Source organism: Euwallacea fornicatus, chromosome 19, assembly GCF_040115645.1.
Source record: "Euwallacea fornicatus isolate EFF26 chromosome 19, ASM4011564v1, whole genome shotgun sequence".
NCBI classification, from domain to species: domain Eukaryota; kingdom Metazoa; phylum Arthropoda; class Insecta; order Coleoptera; family Curculionidae; genus Euwallacea; species Euwallacea fornicatus.
In genome coordinates, this window is record NC_089559.1 from 715,714 (window position 1) to 737,933 (window position 22,220).

Genomic DNA, 22,220 nt, shown 5'->3' on the forward strand with positions numbered 1-22,220 from the left:
CAACATGGCATTACAATAAAGTCTGCATATTATTTTATTAGGCGGGTCTTTTCGTCACAACTTCAAAAATAAAGGGATAATTACGACTTTATTTCCAAATATTTGCACTCAAATGATTTATATGTATGTCTTATTGTGTTCCATAAGGATAGTATGTAGATATTAGTACAGAAAAACAAATCATCTTACAATCGATAGGTAAGAGGTACGAACTAGAGGTCCTCCGCAACAAACCCATCTTACCCTTATCTTATACTCTCCTCTCCCCTCCTTGAAAGGGCGTGGCGCCATCCAATAACGTCTCCCTTAATTCAAAGCAGTTCCGCCTTTCTATAAGGCCACAGCCCTTATTACTTATTACATAATTATTAGTCTTGTTTTCACTTCATCACGTTAAACTAAGATTTAACGAAACATTAAACTGGAGAAATTATCCATCAAATATGTGAAAACTATTGTGCTATTGTATAAAAACTAATAATTAAAATCTAGTTGTCTTGAAAGTGATGATTTCAAACATTTTAAATTAAAGAAACCAGACGAAAAGGTAGTTTATAAAGTTAAAAGCCCTGCCACCCACTTTAGATCATTAAATGCTCCACGTAAACAGAATTTATTTGTGTCTCTTACAAATACAAATGCGCATTGCTCTCTGAGTTTTTTTTTTACTTCAAATGGAGGTCAGAAAATGAGGCCTATTAATCCTATTGCGGTGAAGTGATTTATTATTTACATTTTTTGGCTAACTTGTATAAAAATATTCATACTTATTTTTTGTGATCACACAGGCTTCATAGGTACTAATATACTACAGTATCAATAACATGGGAAAAAAGTACAATTGAAGAATATCAGGAAAAAAAGAACTGCCGTATTTTGATAGTTTTCACACTATTGGCGCCATCTTATGGAAAACAACCGAATTAATATATATGTAAGTCATCGGTGGAAAAAAGGAAGAATGTGCCGAGTTATTACTACGAATTTAAATCGCAAGATGGGAAAAAACAACGATTGTCTTAGCGTCTGTTTCATCTAGCTCAAAAACTTGCCTGGAGGACATGTCTTGTTTTTCCCCATATCCATTAATTATTATTTTCGAAAATAATCTCTTTGATGTTTCGGGACCCAGACATAAACATCTAGACAAAATGTTATTCGGAAGATAACAGAAGACTTATTTTTTGGGACTCAAAAGATAATCGAATCGAATTTGTAGCGCCAATATCCTGTAAAATCTATTAGAGAAATGCCGTAAATTTGCTTAACTCTAAAACAATTGGCGTAAAGGCATGGCGTCTCCAGTGGCTTGCTATTTATTTTTTGGACGGCGGCACCAATTTTGATCGTTAAATATTGAATTTTCATCCTTCAAGCATTCCCCTTAATATACTCATTAATTAATGACTAACTGTAGTTAAAATGCTCATTAAAAACTAACAATATTTACCAAAAACTGCAATAATCGGAAGATCAACATTTTGACGCCGGAAGGACACAAACAATTGAACATTTTTTGAATTTTCAAATCTAAGCGCACGGTGTTAGTGCGCAGCTCTTTGGATAAAAATCATGTGCCAGAAACGACATTTAGAACTGTGCGCATAAAACAATGGCAACAATGTCAACAAATTTGTAAGAGTCTCACGGTGTGGATATCTCAATACAAACGTAACCTCGAAAATCTGAATCAATGTCAAACTTGTTTATAGATTGATTTTCGTGATAAATAATGTAATTAATTACGGCAAATAATTCATTTTAAGACTGTATATTAAAAGAGTAAGGTAAGAATTTACTCCATTTGTCCCTTATATGGCCTAGCAATTGCGGCAAATTCAAAAATTTCCATAATCATGAATATTCTCACTCTGGAATCAATGCAATTGAGATGTCCTCAAAAATAGCGCTCAAACGTACCTACCCCTTTTATAAACATATATTTATGTCGTCAAGGATGTATATACACAATTCGATTCTTTAAAGTGGTGTGTTTGTTTATTTAACATCTCAAATTGTTGTCTTTCCTAGTTCTCAAACATTGGACTTCACAATTGTACTAAAATCACTTTTAATACAAGTTTTTAATGTTAATTTTTTGTTTTTTATTTTTCATTGTGTTGAGAATAGTACTCTTTATCCCAATGGTATATTTCCTTCGCTACAGGATATCCAAAATGTTATTTGAAACTGTAACAATTTCAAATGAAATAGAAACTAGTTTTTCTATAGCCTCTTTATTTTATGATGTTTTATACTACTTGGAACATTTTGAATATCCTTTTCACAACGTCCTAAGCTTAGTTGCATGTCTTTCCAAGCACCTTGTCTTGTTTGAAACTGGGGCTTTATATTTCAGCACAAACACAGTAGTAGTGATGCGGGTTTTTCGAGGCTTTATGAACAACATACAGCATAATCTGAAAAATAAACCTGTTGTAGAGGGCACCAATGAGCTGACCATTGAGCTAGGCAGCAACACTGTCGCCACAGTTTCCTTTGTTAAAATTGACAGTAACACATATGATTTAGTGCACACTCTTATACCTGAACAACTTCAAGGACAGGGATTAGGGCATATTTTTGCTGAGGTATATTAGATCACAATAATAATTATTATAATATCGATAATAATAGTAGTAACTAGATCATTAAATTGCCTCAAAGGAGGTGGCCTGCAGTGATACTCCTTGATTGTGTGACAATGTAAACCCTTCTAAAAAAAATGGATCTGAGCATAGGGATTGCAATTCCTAGTTGATATTAACATCTCTATTATAGTTACAAGTTTCTTTTAAATATATGAGATCTTTGAAATATCTCCTTTAATTGGACAGATCTCCAAATAGAATGTGTGAATAATTACAACAGTCAAAATTATGTGAACTTGATTTCCATACATGGTTTCACATAATAGGTTTAATTATTATAATTTCAGAGAATATTTGACCATCTTCTAAAGAAAAACGCCCGCCTCAAACTAAGCTGTGAATTTCTGCAACACTTTTACTTCAAAAACCCCTCCAAATATCGAGGTCGAGTAATTGAAGACTTCCAAGCTGAAGAACATGGAACCCAGTGATTATTTCTCAAAAATATTTTACCATTTTTATCATAAATATTACAATTTAATGCTAAATTCTTGCAAAGAAGCTATAAGCAAATTCCCCAGCAATCTTGAATTTAAATTGTACCACTCTTTATCTTTGATTTTGACTAGCAGGCTTGAGGAGGGAGTCCATGATTTGGAGGCAATTAGTCAGGAAAATGAGGTAAAATTATCTGCTACTATAGCTCTAATGTACGGCCATAAGTTCCTTGGGGTGGCCGGTAGGGAGATTTATGTAAAGTTAGATATGCAGATGAAGGAGTATAGGAAAAACGCTGAGGCTCGTGATTTCTTTAACTCGGCATTTGTACTTATAACTTTGAATAAAGTGGAAAAAGCCTTGGATTATGCTGAGAAAGCTGTGTCTATGAGGGAAGATTCAGATTTCATTACTTTGAAAGGCTGGATTTTTCTAATATTAAAGAGCGTCAAAAACAATGCATCAAGTATAAAATTGATATTTAGTGACTCTTTACGGCTGAATTCCAAAGATTTATTAGCAAATTTGGGCTTGATTGAATGCGATTTACATTTGGGGGAAGCTTTAAATTCAGCAAATCAAGTAGTGATTAAATTTCCTAACACCAATTTACCATTGCTGCAGAAAATTAAAGTTCACTTTGCCCTGCAAGACTGGGAGCAAATTTCTGACACGATAAGCCGTGTTAACAGGTCCGAAGGGGAGATTCTTTATTGTGTTTACTATGAGATTCTTGTGAATTTGTGCTATGAACGAGACCACGAAATTGCCTGTCAGGCCATTAAGAGATTCTCAGATCTTTTAGAGAAATTTGAAGTGAATAATACTGAGATCAGATTGGAGGCTTCCAGGTTATTTTCTAGATTATGCAGCAAGCAGGAAAGTGTCCTTAAAGAGACCACCAGTATGTTAGAAAGTGTCTTGCAACGAAATCCAGATAATGCAGAGTTGATAGTAGAATTGGGCAATCAAGCAGTGCTTTTAGGAAAAATCAAAGATGCTCTTCGTTTGTTTAAAAGCGCCACTAAAGTAGACGAAGGCTGCTTTGGAGCTTTTCTAGGTCTCTCTTTTTGCGAATATTTGGAGAACGGGAGAAGCCCCCAATTACAAAGGCAAGTGCAATATTTGTTGGAGCTTAATTCTGACGGCAGTTCCATGCATTTGCATCTACTTCGAGCGAAGGCATCGGAGACGTCCAGCGAAGCTTTAAAGCATTTGAAACTAATCTATGACCTCAAGACTCATTTATTGAAGTCCCATTATTATTCAGGCAGATATCTGTTTCTCTTAGACCCGGACTTCACTTTAGACGTAATTAAAGAGTATCTACAACACTTCACTACAAACAAGCAAGTAATAGATTTTGCTTTGGAACTATCTACGCTTGTAGCCAAGGCTTGCCCTGCAAGCTTCTGGGCTTTATACTTTCAAGCGAAGCTTTATCATCTTAAGGGCGATAACATTTCCGCTCTCAACATTCTCGAAAGTATGGCCCATATTTCCGATATAGACTCCAGCGAAAGTAGTTTGCTAATGGCGCAAATTCAAATGGATGGTGGTCAATTTGAGCGAGCTGCTCAAAGCCTCGAAGCCTGCACTAGCTCAAATTTCAAAATCAGAGAAAACCCGTTATATCATTTTATAACTGCAGTGGTAGAAAAGCACTACAATAATCACCCTGGAGCAATTAAAGCGTTGACTACAGCATTAACTCTAATGGGGGATGTCTCTCTAATAGACAAAGCTTCTATCTATATAGAATTAATCGACAGTTTAAATTTGGTGGGGCAGACGGAAGAAGCTTTAAAGGTCCTTGAGGAAGCAACAAAGGATCTACAGGGAACTCCTGAGGAGTCTCGGATTCTGATCTTGACCGCGGAAAATTTGTTGGTAAGGAAAAATGTGCAGGGGGCCATAGAATTGCTGGAGAAGATCGGGAAGGATGAGGGTTGCTATAGAGAGGCTCGGATGAAGATTGCAGAGGTGTATTTGAAGTTTCGCAGGGATAAAAATGCGTTTTTGCAGGTAAGTTATTGGTAATAAAAAGCAGTAATAAGGGAATGAGCAAGATGAGCTGCGCAGTTCGCCATTAATGCTTGGGTTAGCTTGTCCAGTAACTCAAAATTTTTTTTCCCGCAAATGTTCCAATTATTCGCAAGTTTTCTGATGTAAGTACCACACGTTTATGCTCAAAATGCTCTCAATAAACAGTAGAATTTGATTCTAAAATAAAATATCAGATGTCTCAGTTGGAAAAATTGAGCTTAAGTCACGGTAACAAGAGCAACTCTTACAAGTTTTCCAAAAATAGAAATTTTCGCAAATCTGTGACTTGCTTGCAAGTTCTATGAGATAGATACAATAAATTGGTATTCAAAATACTATTGTAAACAGTAACGTGCCAAGCTAGGCCAAGATTGTTGACTATATGTTTCTATTAAAACAGGTTTTTCATTTAGAAAAAATTACAGGAAATTATTAATTATTTTCGCTAGGTATACCAAGACTTCCTCATCGAGCAACCCTCCTCCGAATCCTACATCCTATTGGGTGACGCCTATATGCAAATCTTAGAACCCGATTTCGCCCTAGAAAACTACGAAAAAGCGCTAAAAGAGAACCCTTCAGATCTCTATTTGACCACCAAGATGGGCAAAGCCCTGGTGGATACTCACTACTTCAGTAGGGCTGTTGAGTACTACAAAAAAGCGATTAAAGAAACCAAAGATCCACAGCTGAAGCTGCAATTAGCTGAGCTTTATTTGAATCTTAAAGAGTACGAAAAAGGAGAAGTTTTGTTGTTGAGTGAAATTGAAGATGAGTCCCGGAAGAGCGGTGATTTGGATGATGTTGATTACAGGTATTAAAATTTGGTTTTGTTTGGTTAAGTGAGCGAGTTTTTTTGGTGAGTTTAGAGCAAAATTATATTACCTTTTGGCGCAAATACAGGAGAAATCTGGCAATATTAATGAGGCGATAAAGAGCTTGAAAAATGCAATGGATTACCAGGTGCGGGTAAACAAGCGAATTGCCATTGCCCAAAATGGTAAAAAATAAATGTTTATTGAATTATTTCATCTAATAAAAATTTCAGGAACTTTAAGCGATGTTGATAATCAATTAGTAACAATTTCCATTAAATTGGGTGAACTGGCCATTTCCATTAAAAACAAAGAGCAAGCAGTAAATTATTACAAAGAGGGCCTCGCAGTTTCGCCTAATAATACCCCCATTTTAGTCGCTCTTGCCAGACTTTATATGCAGGTTAAGTAACCTTTTTTCTTAGTTATTGTGTTCCTAAAACATTTTTTTTTCAGATGAACAATTTAGATTTATGCCAGCAAACTTGCAGCTCAATATTGCGCATCGACCCTAACAATGAAAGTGCCTCAGTCCTCATGGCCGATATCGCTTTTCGAAAGGTTTCATAGTAATTTAACCCATAGACCATATTTGCATTTTGACCTATTTAGGTGGATTTCGATATGGCTTTGTTTCACTTCACTCAGTTAGTTTCGAAACAGCCCACAAATTGGAATGCTTTGGTGCGTTTAATTGAGGTTTTCATGCGTTTGGGAAATATACAGGATTGTGAGCAATTTATTATTAATGCAGAAGAAGCCTGCACAAACCCTTTAAAAGAGCCTGGTAGAGATTTTCTTGTTCCGTTTAATTTTCCAGTTTTTTTTTTTTAATTTAAATTTGCAGGATTTCTTTACTGCAAAGCTTACTACCAATGGCATTCTGGCAATTTAAATGCGGCATTGAAAAATTTTAACCAAGTGCGTCAAGACCCAGACTACGGGGTGAAGTCCCTGTGTAACATGATTGAAATTTGCCTGAATCCAGACGGCGAAATGTTAGCTGAGCAGTTAATGGGTAGTGATGATATTGAGTATCGAGATTCCAGAGTTCTGGCTTTAAAAACAGGTAAAAACACAGTTTGCACATGCTCTCGATGGAAACTTTTTTTTTCTTAGCCGAACGATTAATAAAAGAACTGAAGCAACGCCTTGAAGCCAACGGCGAAGACCTCCTTAAGTGCAGGCTTCTCACCAATTTTCGCCTTTTAGCCACCAAAGAAAAGCCCAATATCGATCAAGCTCTGGAAGATTTCGTGGCAATTGCCTCATTAAACTCAACTAAAGATAATTTGGGTGCGGTTCTAGGAATGGCAACTGCCTACACCCTCAGCAAGCAGCAGCAAAGAGCCAAGAACCAGTTAAAACGAGTAGCAAGGAATTCCTGGAACTTTGAAGATGCCCAGTACCTAGAAAGGTGTTGGTTGCTCTTAGCTGATCAATATTTACAATCTAATAAACTCGATTCTGCTAATGAGCTGATTGCAAAAGTGGTGCAGCACAACAAAGCCTGCATCAAGGCTTATGAGTATTTGGGGTATATTGGGGAGAAAGAGCATCGCTTCAGGGAGGCTGCGGCCAATTACCAGCAGGCCTGGAATGTGGGGTTGAAGTCTAATGCCAATGTGGGCTTTAAGTTGGCCTTTTGCTTGATGAAATGCAAGAAGTATCCTAATGCCATAGATACAGCCAATGAAGTGTTGAAGCTCAATCCGGATTTCCACAACGTTAAGAAGGAAATTTTAGACAAATGTATTAGCAATTTAAGAATCTGAATCTTTGATTTATAGGTGCACATATCAAAACATGCTTTTAGGTCATCTAATATGAAAGTTTAGGAAACTGATTGTTCTAAAGAGAGTTCACGATCGCATAAAGTTCAACTTACAATTGTATAATTTTCCGAGATACTTAATTAAAAAAAAATGATAAGTAATTGATTGTTGTCAGCGGTTGTTTTTAAATAGTTCATTAAATCTATAATAACAGTCAAAGAGTTTTTGTTTTATTTACACCGATGCAGATGTCCCAACAGATCAATTCCTCTTTTCCTTTTAAGATTTTTCTCTTTACATCGTGTCCATTAGCCCTGTAAAAGATGCAAATGTAATATCTCGTGTGACTTTTGAGATAAAAATTTACTTTAGCATCTACGTTTGCCGTTTTTAAAGCGCTTGAGATTAGGGCATGTGGGCAGTAGTATAATACAATATCTCTACAGATTGTCTGAAATTTGTGTCCATATTTATGTGCCTGAATTTCAAAAGAACTTAGAGCTTGTAAATAATTCACGCTTTTTTGACCTAATACATCTACGCCACCGAAATTAGACGTGGCATATAGTACCTACATTGTGCTCTCTATTGCTTGTCCAGTGGCGGCACCAATTTTTTTTATTCCGGTTCGTGCAAAACGTTTTTTGGTAAGTCTGAAGAGTTAATTTTAGAACCGTCTACACTGCTGAAGGTCGATGGGGAATAGAAAGCTTTAAGTGTCTGATGATCTTCCAGTAGAGGTACGAAGTTATCTGATCAGGGTTTTCCTGAAAATTTAGGAGACATATTGGGTGTTTGAACAGATAAATTGCTCCCATTTCAGTTTAATTCTCTTCTTTTTCCTGGCGTTTAATTAGATGCGCACAGCTCATTAAAGGTTTACAAGAAAAAGCTTATTAGATGAGGTAAAAAATGAAGGCCAAAAGCTGAACTGCTAAAAACAATTTTATACGTAGTAATACGTACAGCAGCTAATTTATGTTTACACAGTGATTCGTGTAGGCCATTGAAAAGCTGTTTTAGATTTAAACAAGCCATGCATATCGGCACCTGATCGTAATAGTTCCACTTTTAATGGTCGAATGTACTAAATTGCCGTAAATTCGGATTTTCTTAATTAAGCGTTATTGCTAATGGTGATTTATTTAAAAGCAATTGAGGTGATTTCATGCCTGAATTATTGATGAGTGCAGCAAAAAACAAAAGGACCAGCACAAGTATTCAGATTTTATCAGAAAATATGGTATTTAAAAAAAAAATTATTTTCAAAATTTCGCGATCTAAGAGAAATGAGGTGAAAGATTTAAAAATAGTGATTTTGAAGTGGATTTTGAATGGGCAAATTCCACTAAAATTTCCCTCTCAAATCTATCGGTTTGCATATGATTTTAATTTTTTTTTTTAATCACTCATTTGAATTCCTTAGGGCGCAAGACGTTTCTAATTTAGAGGACACACTTTCCGCCCTGAAACTTCAGATATTACTAGAATAGAAAAAGTGGCCATGGCCGCAGATTGCGTGGTCAAAGAAGAGAAACGTGACAAAAATCCCTGATTTCCACACTATCCGCAAGATCGATCATTATTGGAGCCCCTCAAAGAGAATTCTAAGCGACATAAACTTGCTTCAAAACTTAAAGTCTTCGACAAAGACCACATCGAAAACGAAATCATAAATAAAATTCCAAACGAATTCCTTCCCCGTAACAATTTCAAGCCGCATGTAGGTGTTAAAGCTTCAAGTGCAGCTAACGACCTGTGCAAGTGGATTATTTCCATAGATATGTACGATAAAACGACCCGAGAAGTGACCCCGAAGAAAGTTATGGTCGTTAAAGCAGAGAAGGAGTGTCGCAGACTGTGAGTGTTGATTGAAAAGGTGTAGGTGGTGAAGATTGAAGAAAAGTTGATATATTTCACTTTGCTCCTGGACGAGGCCGTTAAGAAGCAAAGGAAACTGCAGAGTGAAGTTAATTTGTGCAACACGAAATTGGGAAGCATGTACAAGCTCATTGGAGGGCTTGGAGGAAAAGACAGCGACGGAGTGAGACTCCTGAGACGTTGCAGCGACATTTTGAGGATTTGCTGAAAATACTCTTTTCAGTTACGGATCCACCACAATTGTCTCAGCGAGAAAGCAATGAGGAACTTGTAGTTTTTAGAAACTATTAAAAATCTCTCTTAAAATTATCAAGAGAGAAGATTTTTAATTTTCTGCACTTTTGGTGAACACTTCCAAAGTACAAAACTGGATAGAAAGGGGCGTTGCCCTCAAAATTCGCCATAGAAAATGCCCTCGTTATGCATAGTGAAAATCTTCACTTTCTTTTCAAAGACTCAGGTTTCCAATCCCAACTTATGGATCATCAAATCTGAGGCCGGAAACCACCTCTTGCAAACCAAGCTTACCCTCAATAATTTTCCGTCGCAGATGAAAGACTCTCTTATTCAAGGACTGAGAATCTTCATTCAAGCGATTCGTCCTATTATACGTCACAGAGATTTTGTCGCAAGAAAAAAAGCCTTGTGTCCATAGATTTTGAGAAGTTGGGGATGCACAGCGGCGTCCGAATGCATTTAAGCGAATGTGAAAATGACGCCAAATGCACTGCTGAGATTTGTGGTAAAATCGCTGTTATAAACGTTCAATGAACGGAAGAAATTTTAATAGAAGACCTCCTGACGACTGCGATGAAAATTGGGAGGCCAGAAGTGAAGAAGATGAATTATGGGAAATGATCGAGAAGTTCTGGGAGGATCTTCAACACCTAGACGTGAAGATATCGGTAACTCTCCTTGGGGGCAAAACTGATATTCTGGAAGATTTAATCAGTATCTCTATCTTAGATAAATCCAAGCAGCTCAGCAAGGAAGTTAAATTGAAGCAGGCCCAATGGGTAAAGTTGTCGAAATCATTAAATTAATCGAAGCAAATTTTTTTAGATATGGCCAAGTATGTTTCTAGATCATTTTGCATTATTTCATTTGCTTTTTATCAGTAAATTTTAGATTTTTATATGCCGATGCCCGTGGCTTCCATTACAGGGGATGTGACACTGAATTTTTTTTAAAGGTCAATAAAAAAAAGTACTCGGTATATATTTTTTTGTTAATTAATTATAATAACATGGAAATTTACTCAAACGGTTTTAAAAAGGATATTTAGCAAGTGCCCACCGGTCGTTTTGATGCATACTCGGATCAGTCCCCTAATGTTCCTTTCAACGCTTTTCAGCATAGCTGGAGGCATGTTGACAATCGCGTCATGAATATTTTTCTTCAAAGCTCTCACAGCTGAAACATGGAGAATTTCAGTGCCTCTTTTGAGGAAAGCTTTTCTCGGACGGGTGATCTCAAATAGAGGTTACGCTCCATGGCCCGCACGTTCTCCAGATTTGGCTCTTTGCGATTATATATTGTGAGGCTACTTGAAATTGGTGGTTTAGGTAAACCGTCTAGCAACCATCGAAGTTTTGGAGAACAATATTCGTAACGCGGTTGCCAACATACCGGTAGCTATGCTGGAGAGCGTTAAGAAGAACTTCTGGGGATTGATCCAAGAATACATCAAAACGAACGGTGGACACTTACTAAATATCCTTCTTAAAACCATTTGAGTAAATTTCCATGTTATTGAAATTAATTAACAAATAAAAATAAAAATATGTGTTTCGAGTACTGTTTTTATGTACCTTTGAAAAGAGATAGTTTCAATGTTGCACCGTGTATTTGAACACTCTTCACTGGTTTTTTTTGGCTCAATCTCAATCCTCATAACAGGTTCAAGCATGAATCCTCCGAAATAAATCGCTTATTGGTAGTTAAGTAGGGAAACCACGAAGTATCTGAATAGCAGCATTTACACACATGTAGGTATCAGAATAGGTATTTGAAAAATGGAGGTAGCTCTTGAATACAGGATATTTCAAGGGTAATTTTCTAATTAAATTCATTAAATCTCTTCAATGTGGATTGCGCAACTAATGAAGGAGAGTTTTCGGGCTCCCAGAAGCATTGACTAAAAGTTAACCGGAAAAATTCGGCAAATTTTCGTAAGTTTGCTTTTTTTTCAAATCCCTGAAATAGCATGTTTCAAGATTTTTGACACAACACCACAAAAATATATTTATAGTAAAGGAAATCGCAAATTGAACTATTTCGGCAGCGCAAAAACTACACATAATAACAACATACCATTGGTCGATTATCACGTGTGACCATACCATGACCAAAATTAGTATACCTACCAAGTGGATTCATCTGTAGCCCATCGAGGTAGTGTGAATGGATTTATGTTAATCAAAGCGATAATAAGAAGTAGATTTCAGAATACCGTGGCGCAGGCAAATTTCGAGAAAAAGTGATTTTTGGATGGGAAAGTTTGTATTTTTGTACAGTGGACAAATATAATTTTGGTGAGGTATCCTAGAATGTGAGTTTATTAAGAGGGAGTTTGATTGGTAAGTAAATGAGTTTATTGACTAAATCTTCTACACATACCTCCATTCTTCTTACATAACTCATTGTTATATAAAGCAAATAATAATCACCCTCATATAATAAAACGAAATTAATTGCCATGGTAATGTATCAGTCTATTGTATGTTAATTGCAAATCTGGAGGTGCATCCCATCAACTTGGGCAATTATCGGTATCCTTTTCAGTACTATCGCTTAAAGTCTGTAATGAATACTAAACTATGCCGATTCAAAATTCCAGTCCAAAACTAGCTCTGAGCTCTTCCTTCTAGAATGATCCAAAATGGTGAAGAACTCAGCTCCATTTTCCAGTAGAACTGAATTCATTTCCGACGAAACCATCAACGATGGGCTTCGCTACAGCAGAAATGGGGGATGTTTCGTTACCACCAAAAAGGCCATAGCATTTGTCGTGATTGCTTTGGCATCCCTTTGTGTGGTCATCGTGCTGATGTATTATTACGGGCCCAATACCAGACTTCAAATGGTAAGAAAATGATCAGAAATAAGCTAATTAACTCCGAGAAATTTTTGGTTAAATATTGACTTTGCAATGGCAATATCTGCAACTTCGCGTTAGCAAAAACCAGATTTTGTGTCAATAAGGCCAAATTTCTTTAATGCGAAGATTGCTCTAATAGATTATTTCATTTTTGGTTCTAACACAATGTGATGGCTTATGCTAATCGAAGTGAAAAAAATGCAAATTAACATTGGAATTATATATGGTTTGAAAATTAAGCGAAGGCTATGTATTTATGTCAGGTCTATAGCTGAAAACTTTTCGTTTTGAACGAATTTCAATTAATTACCTTCCTTTTGTCTTTTTTTTTGTGCGAGGCTAATCGGAATGGAGGATTTCAATTGAAAAGCGACAATATCGAAAAAGTACATGAGCGATTGAGGAACTTCAAATTGCAATTTTTCCCAAATAAGGGAACCATGGCCTCATTAGAAACTTTCTCCGTTTCTGAGATATGCCAATTTAAAAACGGGGTAACTCGTGTTCGTTGGAAAATGGCGGAATGTGCAAAAAATCGGGAAAAATGTAAGAACAACGGCATAATTGTCTATTGAACACAAGGTGTTCCAATTATTAGGGGCCAAACTTGACCCACGATTTCTACATGGAAAACTAATCAAAATTTGTTAAATAAGGTATATCCCAAAAATGATTCGTGACAGAAACGCAGTGTAATAAGAACTTCGTAGAAAATCACAACTTACTTAATTTATCATAAATCGCTCGATATATTTTATTGCAATTTGTAGACGTCACTCATATCAAGCAACGAATTGTTTTAAGTAAAAAATAATCATTGATTTCAACAGTTGCGTGCGCACAGGCGCGACTTAAATATATTTAAAGAAGTAAAACTTACGGCGCTAGTTTTTCTCGAAATAAAAATCGCATTCTCAATTTACATTAATTTTTGAATAAAAACGATATCTGATCTTTTTCGAGTAATACACCGTTTTAGAGTAAAAAAATTAAAATCGTCTCAATCCATAACCAGTTTAATTCTTTAATAAAATAAATTTAAACAAATTAATAATTAACAAGTAAATTTTTTCATTTATTTTATTTAAAACAATGTATTGCTGAGTGCTGGACACTTCTGAAAAATTGCCACGTACTTTGAAATACCGAAAACTAATTTTGATCAAAGTATCAAATATCAGGGGCGTCCCCACAAGGGCTAATATTTTCTATTAATGTACTCTAGGCCTAATTTCAAAATTCGCAATTTCACTTGCACCATTGCAAATTTTTGCAAAATCATCACATATTCGAAAACACCCATAAATATTCTTGCCTTTTTAGTACGCCATTAGAAACTTGTGAAAAATTGCTGCAAACTTAAGAATAACGATTTTCGATTTAGTTATGAGACATCAGAGGCGTCTGGAGGAGGGCTGAAAAATGTCAACAAAACACGCAAGCATAATTCCACAGTTTTTGAGTAAATAAAAAATTCTTAACTGCCTAGCACACCACTAGACAGTTCTGGAAAATTAGCACATACCTGAAAATGTTAAGAAGTATTAATGTGATGAGTGGAGTTGGAGATGTCGAGAGATGTTGAAAACATGCTTCCTTGTATTGTAGATTAACAGTAATTTTTAATTCGCAACTCAACTCCTGCTGCAGTTTTACATTATTTTACATTTTTTTTACATTTATTTCTCAAAAAAAAAAGTTCTATTTTCTACTGCTTAATTGAGACTGAAGCTGTTCCTTTAAAATGAATTTCTATGCAGCTGCAAAGAGAAGTGAACGACATAGAAGCACTCTTGAACGAAACCATCAATGAGGAAATCTCCACCGAGAACTTGCGCCTACCCAACTATCTCCATCCCATCCACTACAAACTTACGATACACCCCATTTTGGACGAGCCCAGAGACGACAATTTCACCTTTACAGCCCATGTTAAAATCACTGTAAGCTTTTAACACAGTTCTGTATATACAGGGTCTTTATTTCAAAATGAATCATCCGAAATATCTTTTTATTGGCCGCATGGATGTCACTGATATAGGTGGTAATGTTTTTCCTACTCCAGAACATGCACATTTACCTCGCCGTAGCTCCCTCTTAATTTCAGGTCGTCATCTCAAAGTGTTTTTGAAATATTTAAGAAACATAGAAAAAATTAATTAAATGCTCTGTATCTTTGAAACGAAACGATTTCGGAGCTAACTTTATTCGATTTAAATATTTGTTTTTATGAGCTTTACATTCCCTGGAAGTTGCTCAGTAAGTTTATGAAACACCCTGTGTTCTGTTTTTTTTTAATAGTAAAGTTATTTTACGCCTGCGCTAGTAGACCTTTCTTCTTCCAACTTCCGACTCTATTAACCAACATCAGTTTTCTTGGTACAGGTATATAGCAAATTGAATTCCGCGTGCAATGATATGCCACTCGTAGGGGTGCCAACTAAAATATCGCAGCGAGGGTAGTCGAGGGTGAGAGGGTATCTGATACAATTCTCTCTAAAGGCAACTTAGACCTCTCGGTGTATATCTAAATAGACGTTTTTTTATTATTTTAAATTATCCTACTAATCACGAGATATTTCAGGTTGTTCATTTTGAAATAAACACTCTGTACATACATATGTATATTCTGTATATGAAAAGTGGTTTATAGCTCAACTGCACAGTATCGACGAATAAAATCATCTTAAATTGGGATGAAGAGCTGCTTATAAATGACTCAGACATCAAGGTTTTTACCATTAAACACGAAGAACCGCATGGAAATGAGACGGGGCATAATGTAACTCGGAGGGAGGCTGTTGAAGATGAGGATGAGGGTGTTTCTACTACGGAGGACAGTGCTAGCACTACAGAAATGGTTCCTACTGAGGTCGTTCCTGAGAAGGTTTCAGTTTCTTCGGAATTCAAGGTGCTTGAAGTGCATGAAGTGGTCAGAGATGCTCCAAACTCCAAGCTCACAATAATGCTCAAAGATCGTCTTTTTAAAAAGCACATTTATACCGTGGAAATCAAAGTTTCAGGCAATATTACCAGCAATCTGGTAGGCTTTTACCGGACCAGTTACACGGACTTGGCCGGTAACGTTCGGTAAGTATTCAAAATAAAAGTATTTGTGAATTAACAAGAAAAAGTAGAAGTAAATGGGGAAGTATGGATTAAAACTTTTGGTATTGGGTGAATAAATTGATGATCACTTGGCTCATTTTATATTTGAAAGATAAAATACAGCTTCAATACACTGTAGTATGAGTGCATGCTATAACCTGCATTTCAGTAGTGAATCCACAAGAAGATTTCATTCGCCAGCCTGTCAATAATCTATAAACGAAGATACTTAAACCAAGAAGCTTAAATTTAGATTTTCAGTAAATATTTATTTGAACAGTACATAACCATTGTATATAATACAGGTATATACTATATAGTATTTTATTTTAATTAAATAAAATAGGTAGTTGCAGTGGGCAAATTAATTTTCCTCAATTTAGGTGGCTGGCAACTACCCAAATGGCTTCAGTATATGCCAGAACAGTATTTCCATGCTTTGATGAGCCAGCATTTAAGGCTCCCTTCGAAATTAGTGTAGCTAGACGTACGAATACCACCGTGCTCTCCAACATGCCTGTCAAGGAAATTGAGCCAATGTAATTATCATTATTATAGAGAAATTTGGATTCTAGATTATTTTCTACCAAAGGAACGAGACTGGTTGGGTCTGGGATCACTTCGAAACAACCCCGCCCATGGCAACCTATCTGGTGGCCTTTACTATCTGCGATTTCGACCACATTACCTCATCAAACAAATCTACAGGGCCGGTTTTCAAGGTCTACGCCCCTAAAGATGACCTTTCAAAGGCGCAATATGCTCTTGAGGTAGCTCAGGAGATTCTCCCTTTCCTAGAACAATATTTCGGGATTAAATACCCTCTACCCAAGCTCGATTTGATTGCTATTCCCAGTTTTGGCATGGACGCAATGGAGAATTGGGGGCTGATCCATTTCAAGTAAGAGCGATTAATTGTGAGCTGGGCAATTGTCTTCATGTAACCATGAAATAATAGGAAGTCCAATTTGCTGTTCGACCCATCATCCAGAAGCATCAAGAGCAAAAGCCTAATTTTCGCGAAAATCGCCCATGAATTGGCCCATCAATGGTTCGGGAATTTGGTCACCATGAAGTGGTGGTCGGATTTGTGGTTAAACGAAGGTTTCGGCACGTTCATGGCAGAAATTACCCTAAGCAGAGTTAGTACTTATGCTAGAATTATGATCTATATTACCATCATTTCAAACCCTCATACTAGTTGAGGCCCAGATGGCACGTATACAGTAGTATGCAGCTGCGCAATGCCTATACTACTCTCTATTACGACAGCCTCAGGTCCACGCAGAGCATCGAAGGCAAAGTCAGCAGCAATGCTCAAATTGAGCAGATCTACGATACTGACATTGTCACCAAGAAAGGGAGCAGTGTGTTGAAAATGCTCAACTACACTTTAACCAAGGACGTGTTCCAAATGGGGTTGCATAATTATCTGAAAAAATTGTAATTGGTAAAGTTAGTTTCCTTTGGCGATTATGATTTTGGCTCTTCTCAGCTCATTTCAATCCACAACTCAAGACGACCTCTGGGGTCTGTTCACCAAACGCGCGCACAACCAGAGCATTATACCCGAAAACGTGACTGTCAAGGCTTTGATGGACTCTTGGACTACTCAAAGTGGATATCCCTGCATTACTGTGATCAGAAATTACAGTTCAGGTAGGCGTACGTTTTTTTTTCTGAAAAATGCTTGCTAGAAATGCGGAAAAACTCGAAAGTAAAAGTTCGAAAACTGCTTCTTGTTTTGACCCTTAGTCCGGCCCTGACCATTGATCAATGGAGCTAAAATAATTTATTATTTATAGTGGAGTGTTTAAGGCATAAAATGTACTAAATCCACTAATGGAAATCGTTTCCAGAAACATTTGGGAATTATGTAAATTTATTCAGGGGCGATATTCAATATATCGCGCTAAAAAAATTGCCGTTGTTTCATCCCTTTTGGTACGGCACTGATAATTTATCAATGAGCTTGGCAAAAGTTCGGCTTAATAATGAACATTGAAGGTATGTACCGTCCAGAGTTCATTGGCGTAGCTGCTCTCTCGGGACACAAGGAATTTTTTATCAAGAATATGAGAGCGAGTCTTTGGCGTTTCATTCGCTCAACGTGGCACGACCCTGAAAATCTATTAATCGAGTTGGAAAAAATTCTTAATAATAAATATTACAGTCCTGAATTAGCAAGAGTTCAGTGGCGAAGTTGTTTTCCACGGTTTTATCTTGTTTTTTAAGCGAAAAATGGAAAATTTGTCCAAATCAAGTGTAGTTTTGTTCCTCCTGGGTTATACCTGATAATTTATCGATTGAGTTGAAAAATTTTCTGTTGGAACGTGAATATTCAAGAGATGAAACATTTGGAATTGATTGGTGTGGTCAGTTTCTAAGGACATTAAGGTTTTTTTCATTTGCCAAGAACAAAATTGACTTTTTCCCTAAAATTCCCCCCTTTCTGGTACGCCATTTATAATGCACAAATGTACTTGGAATTTTTTGATTTATGAAGGAACAGTTAAGTGATAAAATATACGAATCCCATAGGCGTAGTTTATTTCTTAATGTGGTATTTAGCAATTTATTTAATTCAAAAAACGTAAAATCTGAATTTTCCCCATATTTATCATTGTCTCTTGCTTCGTTTGCGGACATGATGATCATTTCAGGATTCGCTGTTATTAATCAAACTAAAATGACCGAGGACAAGACAGTTACATCGGATCAATTATGGTATGTACCCATTACTTACATCACCAGGGAGGAGAGGAACGTGGAGAGCATTTGGCTGGAGAATGTTCGTCAAACCGACCTGAATTTGAGCCATTTGGGAAACGAATCTTGGATTCTGGTCAATATTGAAGAAACTGGTAAGCAAAGTGACTCGCGCCATACCACACAGACTGAAATTCCTTGATGTGTCCCTGAATTTAGGATTTTTTCGAGTGAATTATGACTTTCATAACTGGAACCTTCTGACCCACCAACTGCGCAGGAACCCTAATAAAATCCCCGTCTCCAATAGGGGTCATTTAATTGATGACGCATTCCAGTTAGCTAATATTGGTCACATAAACTACACCATCGCCTTTGATTTGGTCAAATACCTGACCATCGCTGAAGTCAACTACGTCCCGTGGTATTCCGCGCTGAGAAACATGGAAGAATTGAGGTTGGTACCGGTTAATTTAGGTTAATTACACTGCCATATTGATTTTTCAGAGTGATTATCAGCAACTACGAATATTCGGGTTTGTACGATAACTTCATATTGAAATTGGTGAGGCCAATGTTCGACGAATTGGGCACCAGTGAAAAACCTGATGAGACTCAAAATGAAAAGTTGTTGAGGCTGGTAATAGTTACTTCGGCATGTCAGCTGAGGTACTCCAAATGCATTCAATGGGCGAGGTCTCTTTATGATAGCTGGATGAGGTCTAATGATCCCAACACCAACAAAATGTATGCTTCCACTCTTTGTCGATTATGGTCCAAATCATCATTGATTCTCCTAGCATCAACGTGGACTACAAGTACATAGTTCAGTGCTCTGCCATCAAAGCTGGAGGCCCGGACGAATGGGATTTTCTTTGGAACCGCACTTTATCCCCCTCAATGTCTCCTACAGACTTGGAAACTGCCTATTTGAGCTTGGGCTGCACCTACGATCCCTGGCTAATAAACAGATATCTGGAGTATTCCCTGGATGGCAACATGACCCTGGAAAACGTCCAAAACGTCTGGATCTCCATTAACCATCCAGTGGGTGTCAAAACAGGCTTCCAATTCTTGCGATTAAACTGGGACCGCATTTATGCCACCTACGAGGACATATTCCCGGTTTTTAGTACCATTTTCCACGATTTTGTATCGCAATTCTCCACTGAGGTCGACTTGGAAGATGTGAGTATTGTGGTTGTGCGGTAAATGGCACCTTTGCAGTATTAGTTAGGTTGTCATATCAAAATGAGACGTTTCCAAACTTTGGTCAAAGACACGAAATATCCAGACATCATTGGCGTAGCTAGTTTCCAGGGCCAAGAACGAATTTTTATAAAATTTGGGCATACAGTTCTTTTTCAATCAAAATTACCATTTATTCGTCTCCTTTGATATGCCACTGGTAATTTTTCCATGGGATTGAAAAATATTCTGAAATATTTGAGGCATAAAATATCTAGAATTCATTGGCATAGGTCCTTTCCAGGTCTCATATCATCTTCTAGGATCAATCTAGAATAGAAATTTACAATATACAACAATCAATTTTTGAGGGAAATTATCTCTGATTATTTTGCAGTACGTTGACAAATTGTCTGCGTAGAAGAATTGCTTGTTTAAGGCCTGATATACCCAAAATTAATTGTGTTAGTTAGTTTTCCGGAGGCGAAAACTATTTTTTTCAACAATCGAATGTAAAAGAACAAATCTTGATTGCCATAGCTTCGTCCCCTTTGATGCGCCCCTGATCATTTTAAAAAGCGGTTCAAAGCGTATTTTAAAAGGAGCTAAGAGAGGAACGTTTAAGTCATGGAGTTTTCAGAACTCATTGGTGTGGCTGGATTTTAGGGGCACTGGGAGTTTATTTTCTTTCATTTTCACTGTTTGTTACGCTCCTGATAGTTGTCCATTTGGGTTGAATATTTTTCAACTTCGAAAACAACATAGGGAAAGATCTAGAGTCTGAAGTAGTGAAAATTGATTGGCGTAGAAATCTCCCAGGGTACGTAAGATTTTTTTCCTATTTAAAACTAACAATAATTGTAATTTTTGGTAAAAATAAACATTGTTTGCCCCCCTTATGATACGCGCCTGATAATTTTTTTATGGTGTAGCAATATTCAAAGCATGCAGTTTCCAAAATTAAGCAGCGCAAAGAGATTTCAGGGGTGCATACAAATTTACTAAATTGATAGCATAAATTTTTGCAAAATGTCCCCTAATTTGGCCCTTTTTGGCATAATTCCACTGAAGTTTATTTGTAATTCTCCGAAGAAAATGGCAAACCCGCAAGACTGATGCGTTTCTCACATCAATACAACGTTGTCAAAGTTTACCAATTGTCTTGAAACTTTCCGATTTTTCTGCAGCTGACGACCTTTTACAAACTGCACCAAACCGATCTGAAATCAGTAGCGGCCATTCTGCAGAGTGCTGTAGACCAAATGAAGGTCCGTATTAAGTGGAAGAAGAAGCACTTGGACTCTGTGGTGAATTGGCTTAAGGAAAATCGGTTTTGAGTTTATCTTAGTATATGAAAAAATAGTTGTAAATATTGTAGATCCTTTTACCAGTAGTGTTAGTATTGTATTTTAATAATATGTTGTTTATTAAACTATATTTTAAGCAGTTTTAAGTTTTCTGGTATTAAAATCTCATTCCCCTGCCCATTAAAGCGGCCCACAAAGTGTGCCGTGTTGAGCACAATGCCCTGAAAAGCACATAAGGGCTTTTAGGCATGATTTATCTGTTTGCTATAGCTCTTCAGATTCGCCCGTAAAATCCTTACATAGGTGGTTATAACGTTTTAAACAGATGTAGCCGACAGGTATTTTCGCAGCTTCCCTCTTGCCAACTAGGCATGGGACTTTATCGAAAGAATATCGATAACATCCATGGCACCTTTAGATCGAAACCTTCTGTATTCGCCCTAACTTTAACGCAGCCACAATATCCTCATCTTAATTGGTCCATCCACGTCTGATTCGAGGGATTCCAGGAACCATATGGTTTGCTCCTTCGAAAATATTCAAAATTTTACATTGAAATCGCCCTATAGGAACATCAAATTTGCCTCTTCTTAGAGGGGAAGTAAATGGAATAAACTTGAATGCGTACCTCCTAATAACAGCAGAGCTGGAGCCGTATAAACAGATAAAAGCACAAATCCGAGGGATAAATGTATTTAAAGTGGTTTGATATCACTTTACAAAGGGATCTGCATTTCTTCTGCCATTGTTAAAGATAATTGATGGAAACGGGCCATTTGATAAATGATTTTGTTTTGTGAGATTAAGTGTGCTTTTAAATTAGGTAAGAAAGGACTGTCGTCGCGGAAAACTCTTCCGTATAAGCAAATTAATCTTAAGAAAAATGTGAAGAGACGAAATTTGTTAATAACATGTAGCTAGCAGTAATGAGACCTATAAGGGCTTGCTTGCAAGAGCCCTTGGGGGATCGCCCAATTAGAGACATCTGCGCATAATTTAAGGCACCAATAAGGGCCCGTTCGGGACTGCAGGGGCGACATCGTATAAGGACTTAAAATGTCGTAAGCAAGTGTAAAGAATCTGGCATTCTCATAATCAATTTGAATTTAGCTTAAAATATCTCTAAAAGCAAAAGTATAGAGGCGCAGCTCTATTAGTAGAGTTATGAGGTGCCCGAAGAGGCCAATAGGCATGGGAGAGGA

The 22,220-nt window shown here is 36.9% G+C and overlaps 2 protein-coding genes across 5 annotated transcripts; both read left to right on the top strand.

Moving 5' to 3' along the window:
- The first annotated feature begins 1,633 nt into the window (after positions 1-1,633).
- LOC136345224 (tetratricopeptide repeat protein 21B-like) lies at positions 1,634-7,944 on the top strand. Its single transcript, XM_066293311.1, has 10 exons — positions 1,634-1,787; positions 2,360-2,591; positions 2,939-5,114; positions 5,585-5,949; positions 6,005-6,135; positions 6,184-6,353; positions 6,407-6,511; positions 6,563-6,737; positions 6,798-7,019; positions 7,070-7,944. Exons 3-10 carry the CDS (start codon positions 3,069-3,071, stop codon positions 7,723-7,725), a joined length of 3,870 nt encoding a protein of 1,289 aa, XP_066149408.1. The 5' UTR covers positions 1,634-1,787; positions 2,360-2,591; positions 2,939-3,068; the 3' UTR covers positions 7,726-7,944.
- Positions 7,945-11,881: 3,937 nt separating this feature from the next.
- LOC136345241 (aminopeptidase N-like) lies at positions 11,882-21,159 on the top strand. 4 transcript variants are annotated; one of them, XM_066293329.1, is made up of 15 exons: positions 11,882-12,000; positions 12,047-12,185; positions 12,477-12,691; positions 14,467-14,649; positions 15,360-15,796; positions 16,198-16,353; positions 16,407-16,715; positions 16,773-16,956; positions 17,016-17,257; positions 17,310-17,473; positions 18,478-18,678; positions 18,743-18,980; positions 19,031-19,270; positions 19,324-19,711; positions 20,899-21,159. In XM_066293329.1, exons 3-15 carry the CDS (start codon positions 12,488-12,490, stop codon positions 21,046-21,048), a joined length of 3,096 nt encoding a protein of 1,031 aa, XP_066149426.1. In that variant the 5' UTR covers positions 11,882-12,000; positions 12,047-12,185; positions 12,477-12,487; the 3' UTR covers positions 21,049-21,159. The 4 variants fall into 4 exon arrangements, with proteins under 4 accessions (XP_066149426.1, XP_066149427.1, XP_066149428.1 ...); XM_066293330.1 differs by having other exon boundaries at positions 11,968-12,185; positions 12,446-12,691; XM_066293331.1 differs by having other exon boundaries at positions 11,968-12,185; positions 12,464-12,691.
- Positions 21,160-22,220: the final 1,061 nt, after the last annotated feature.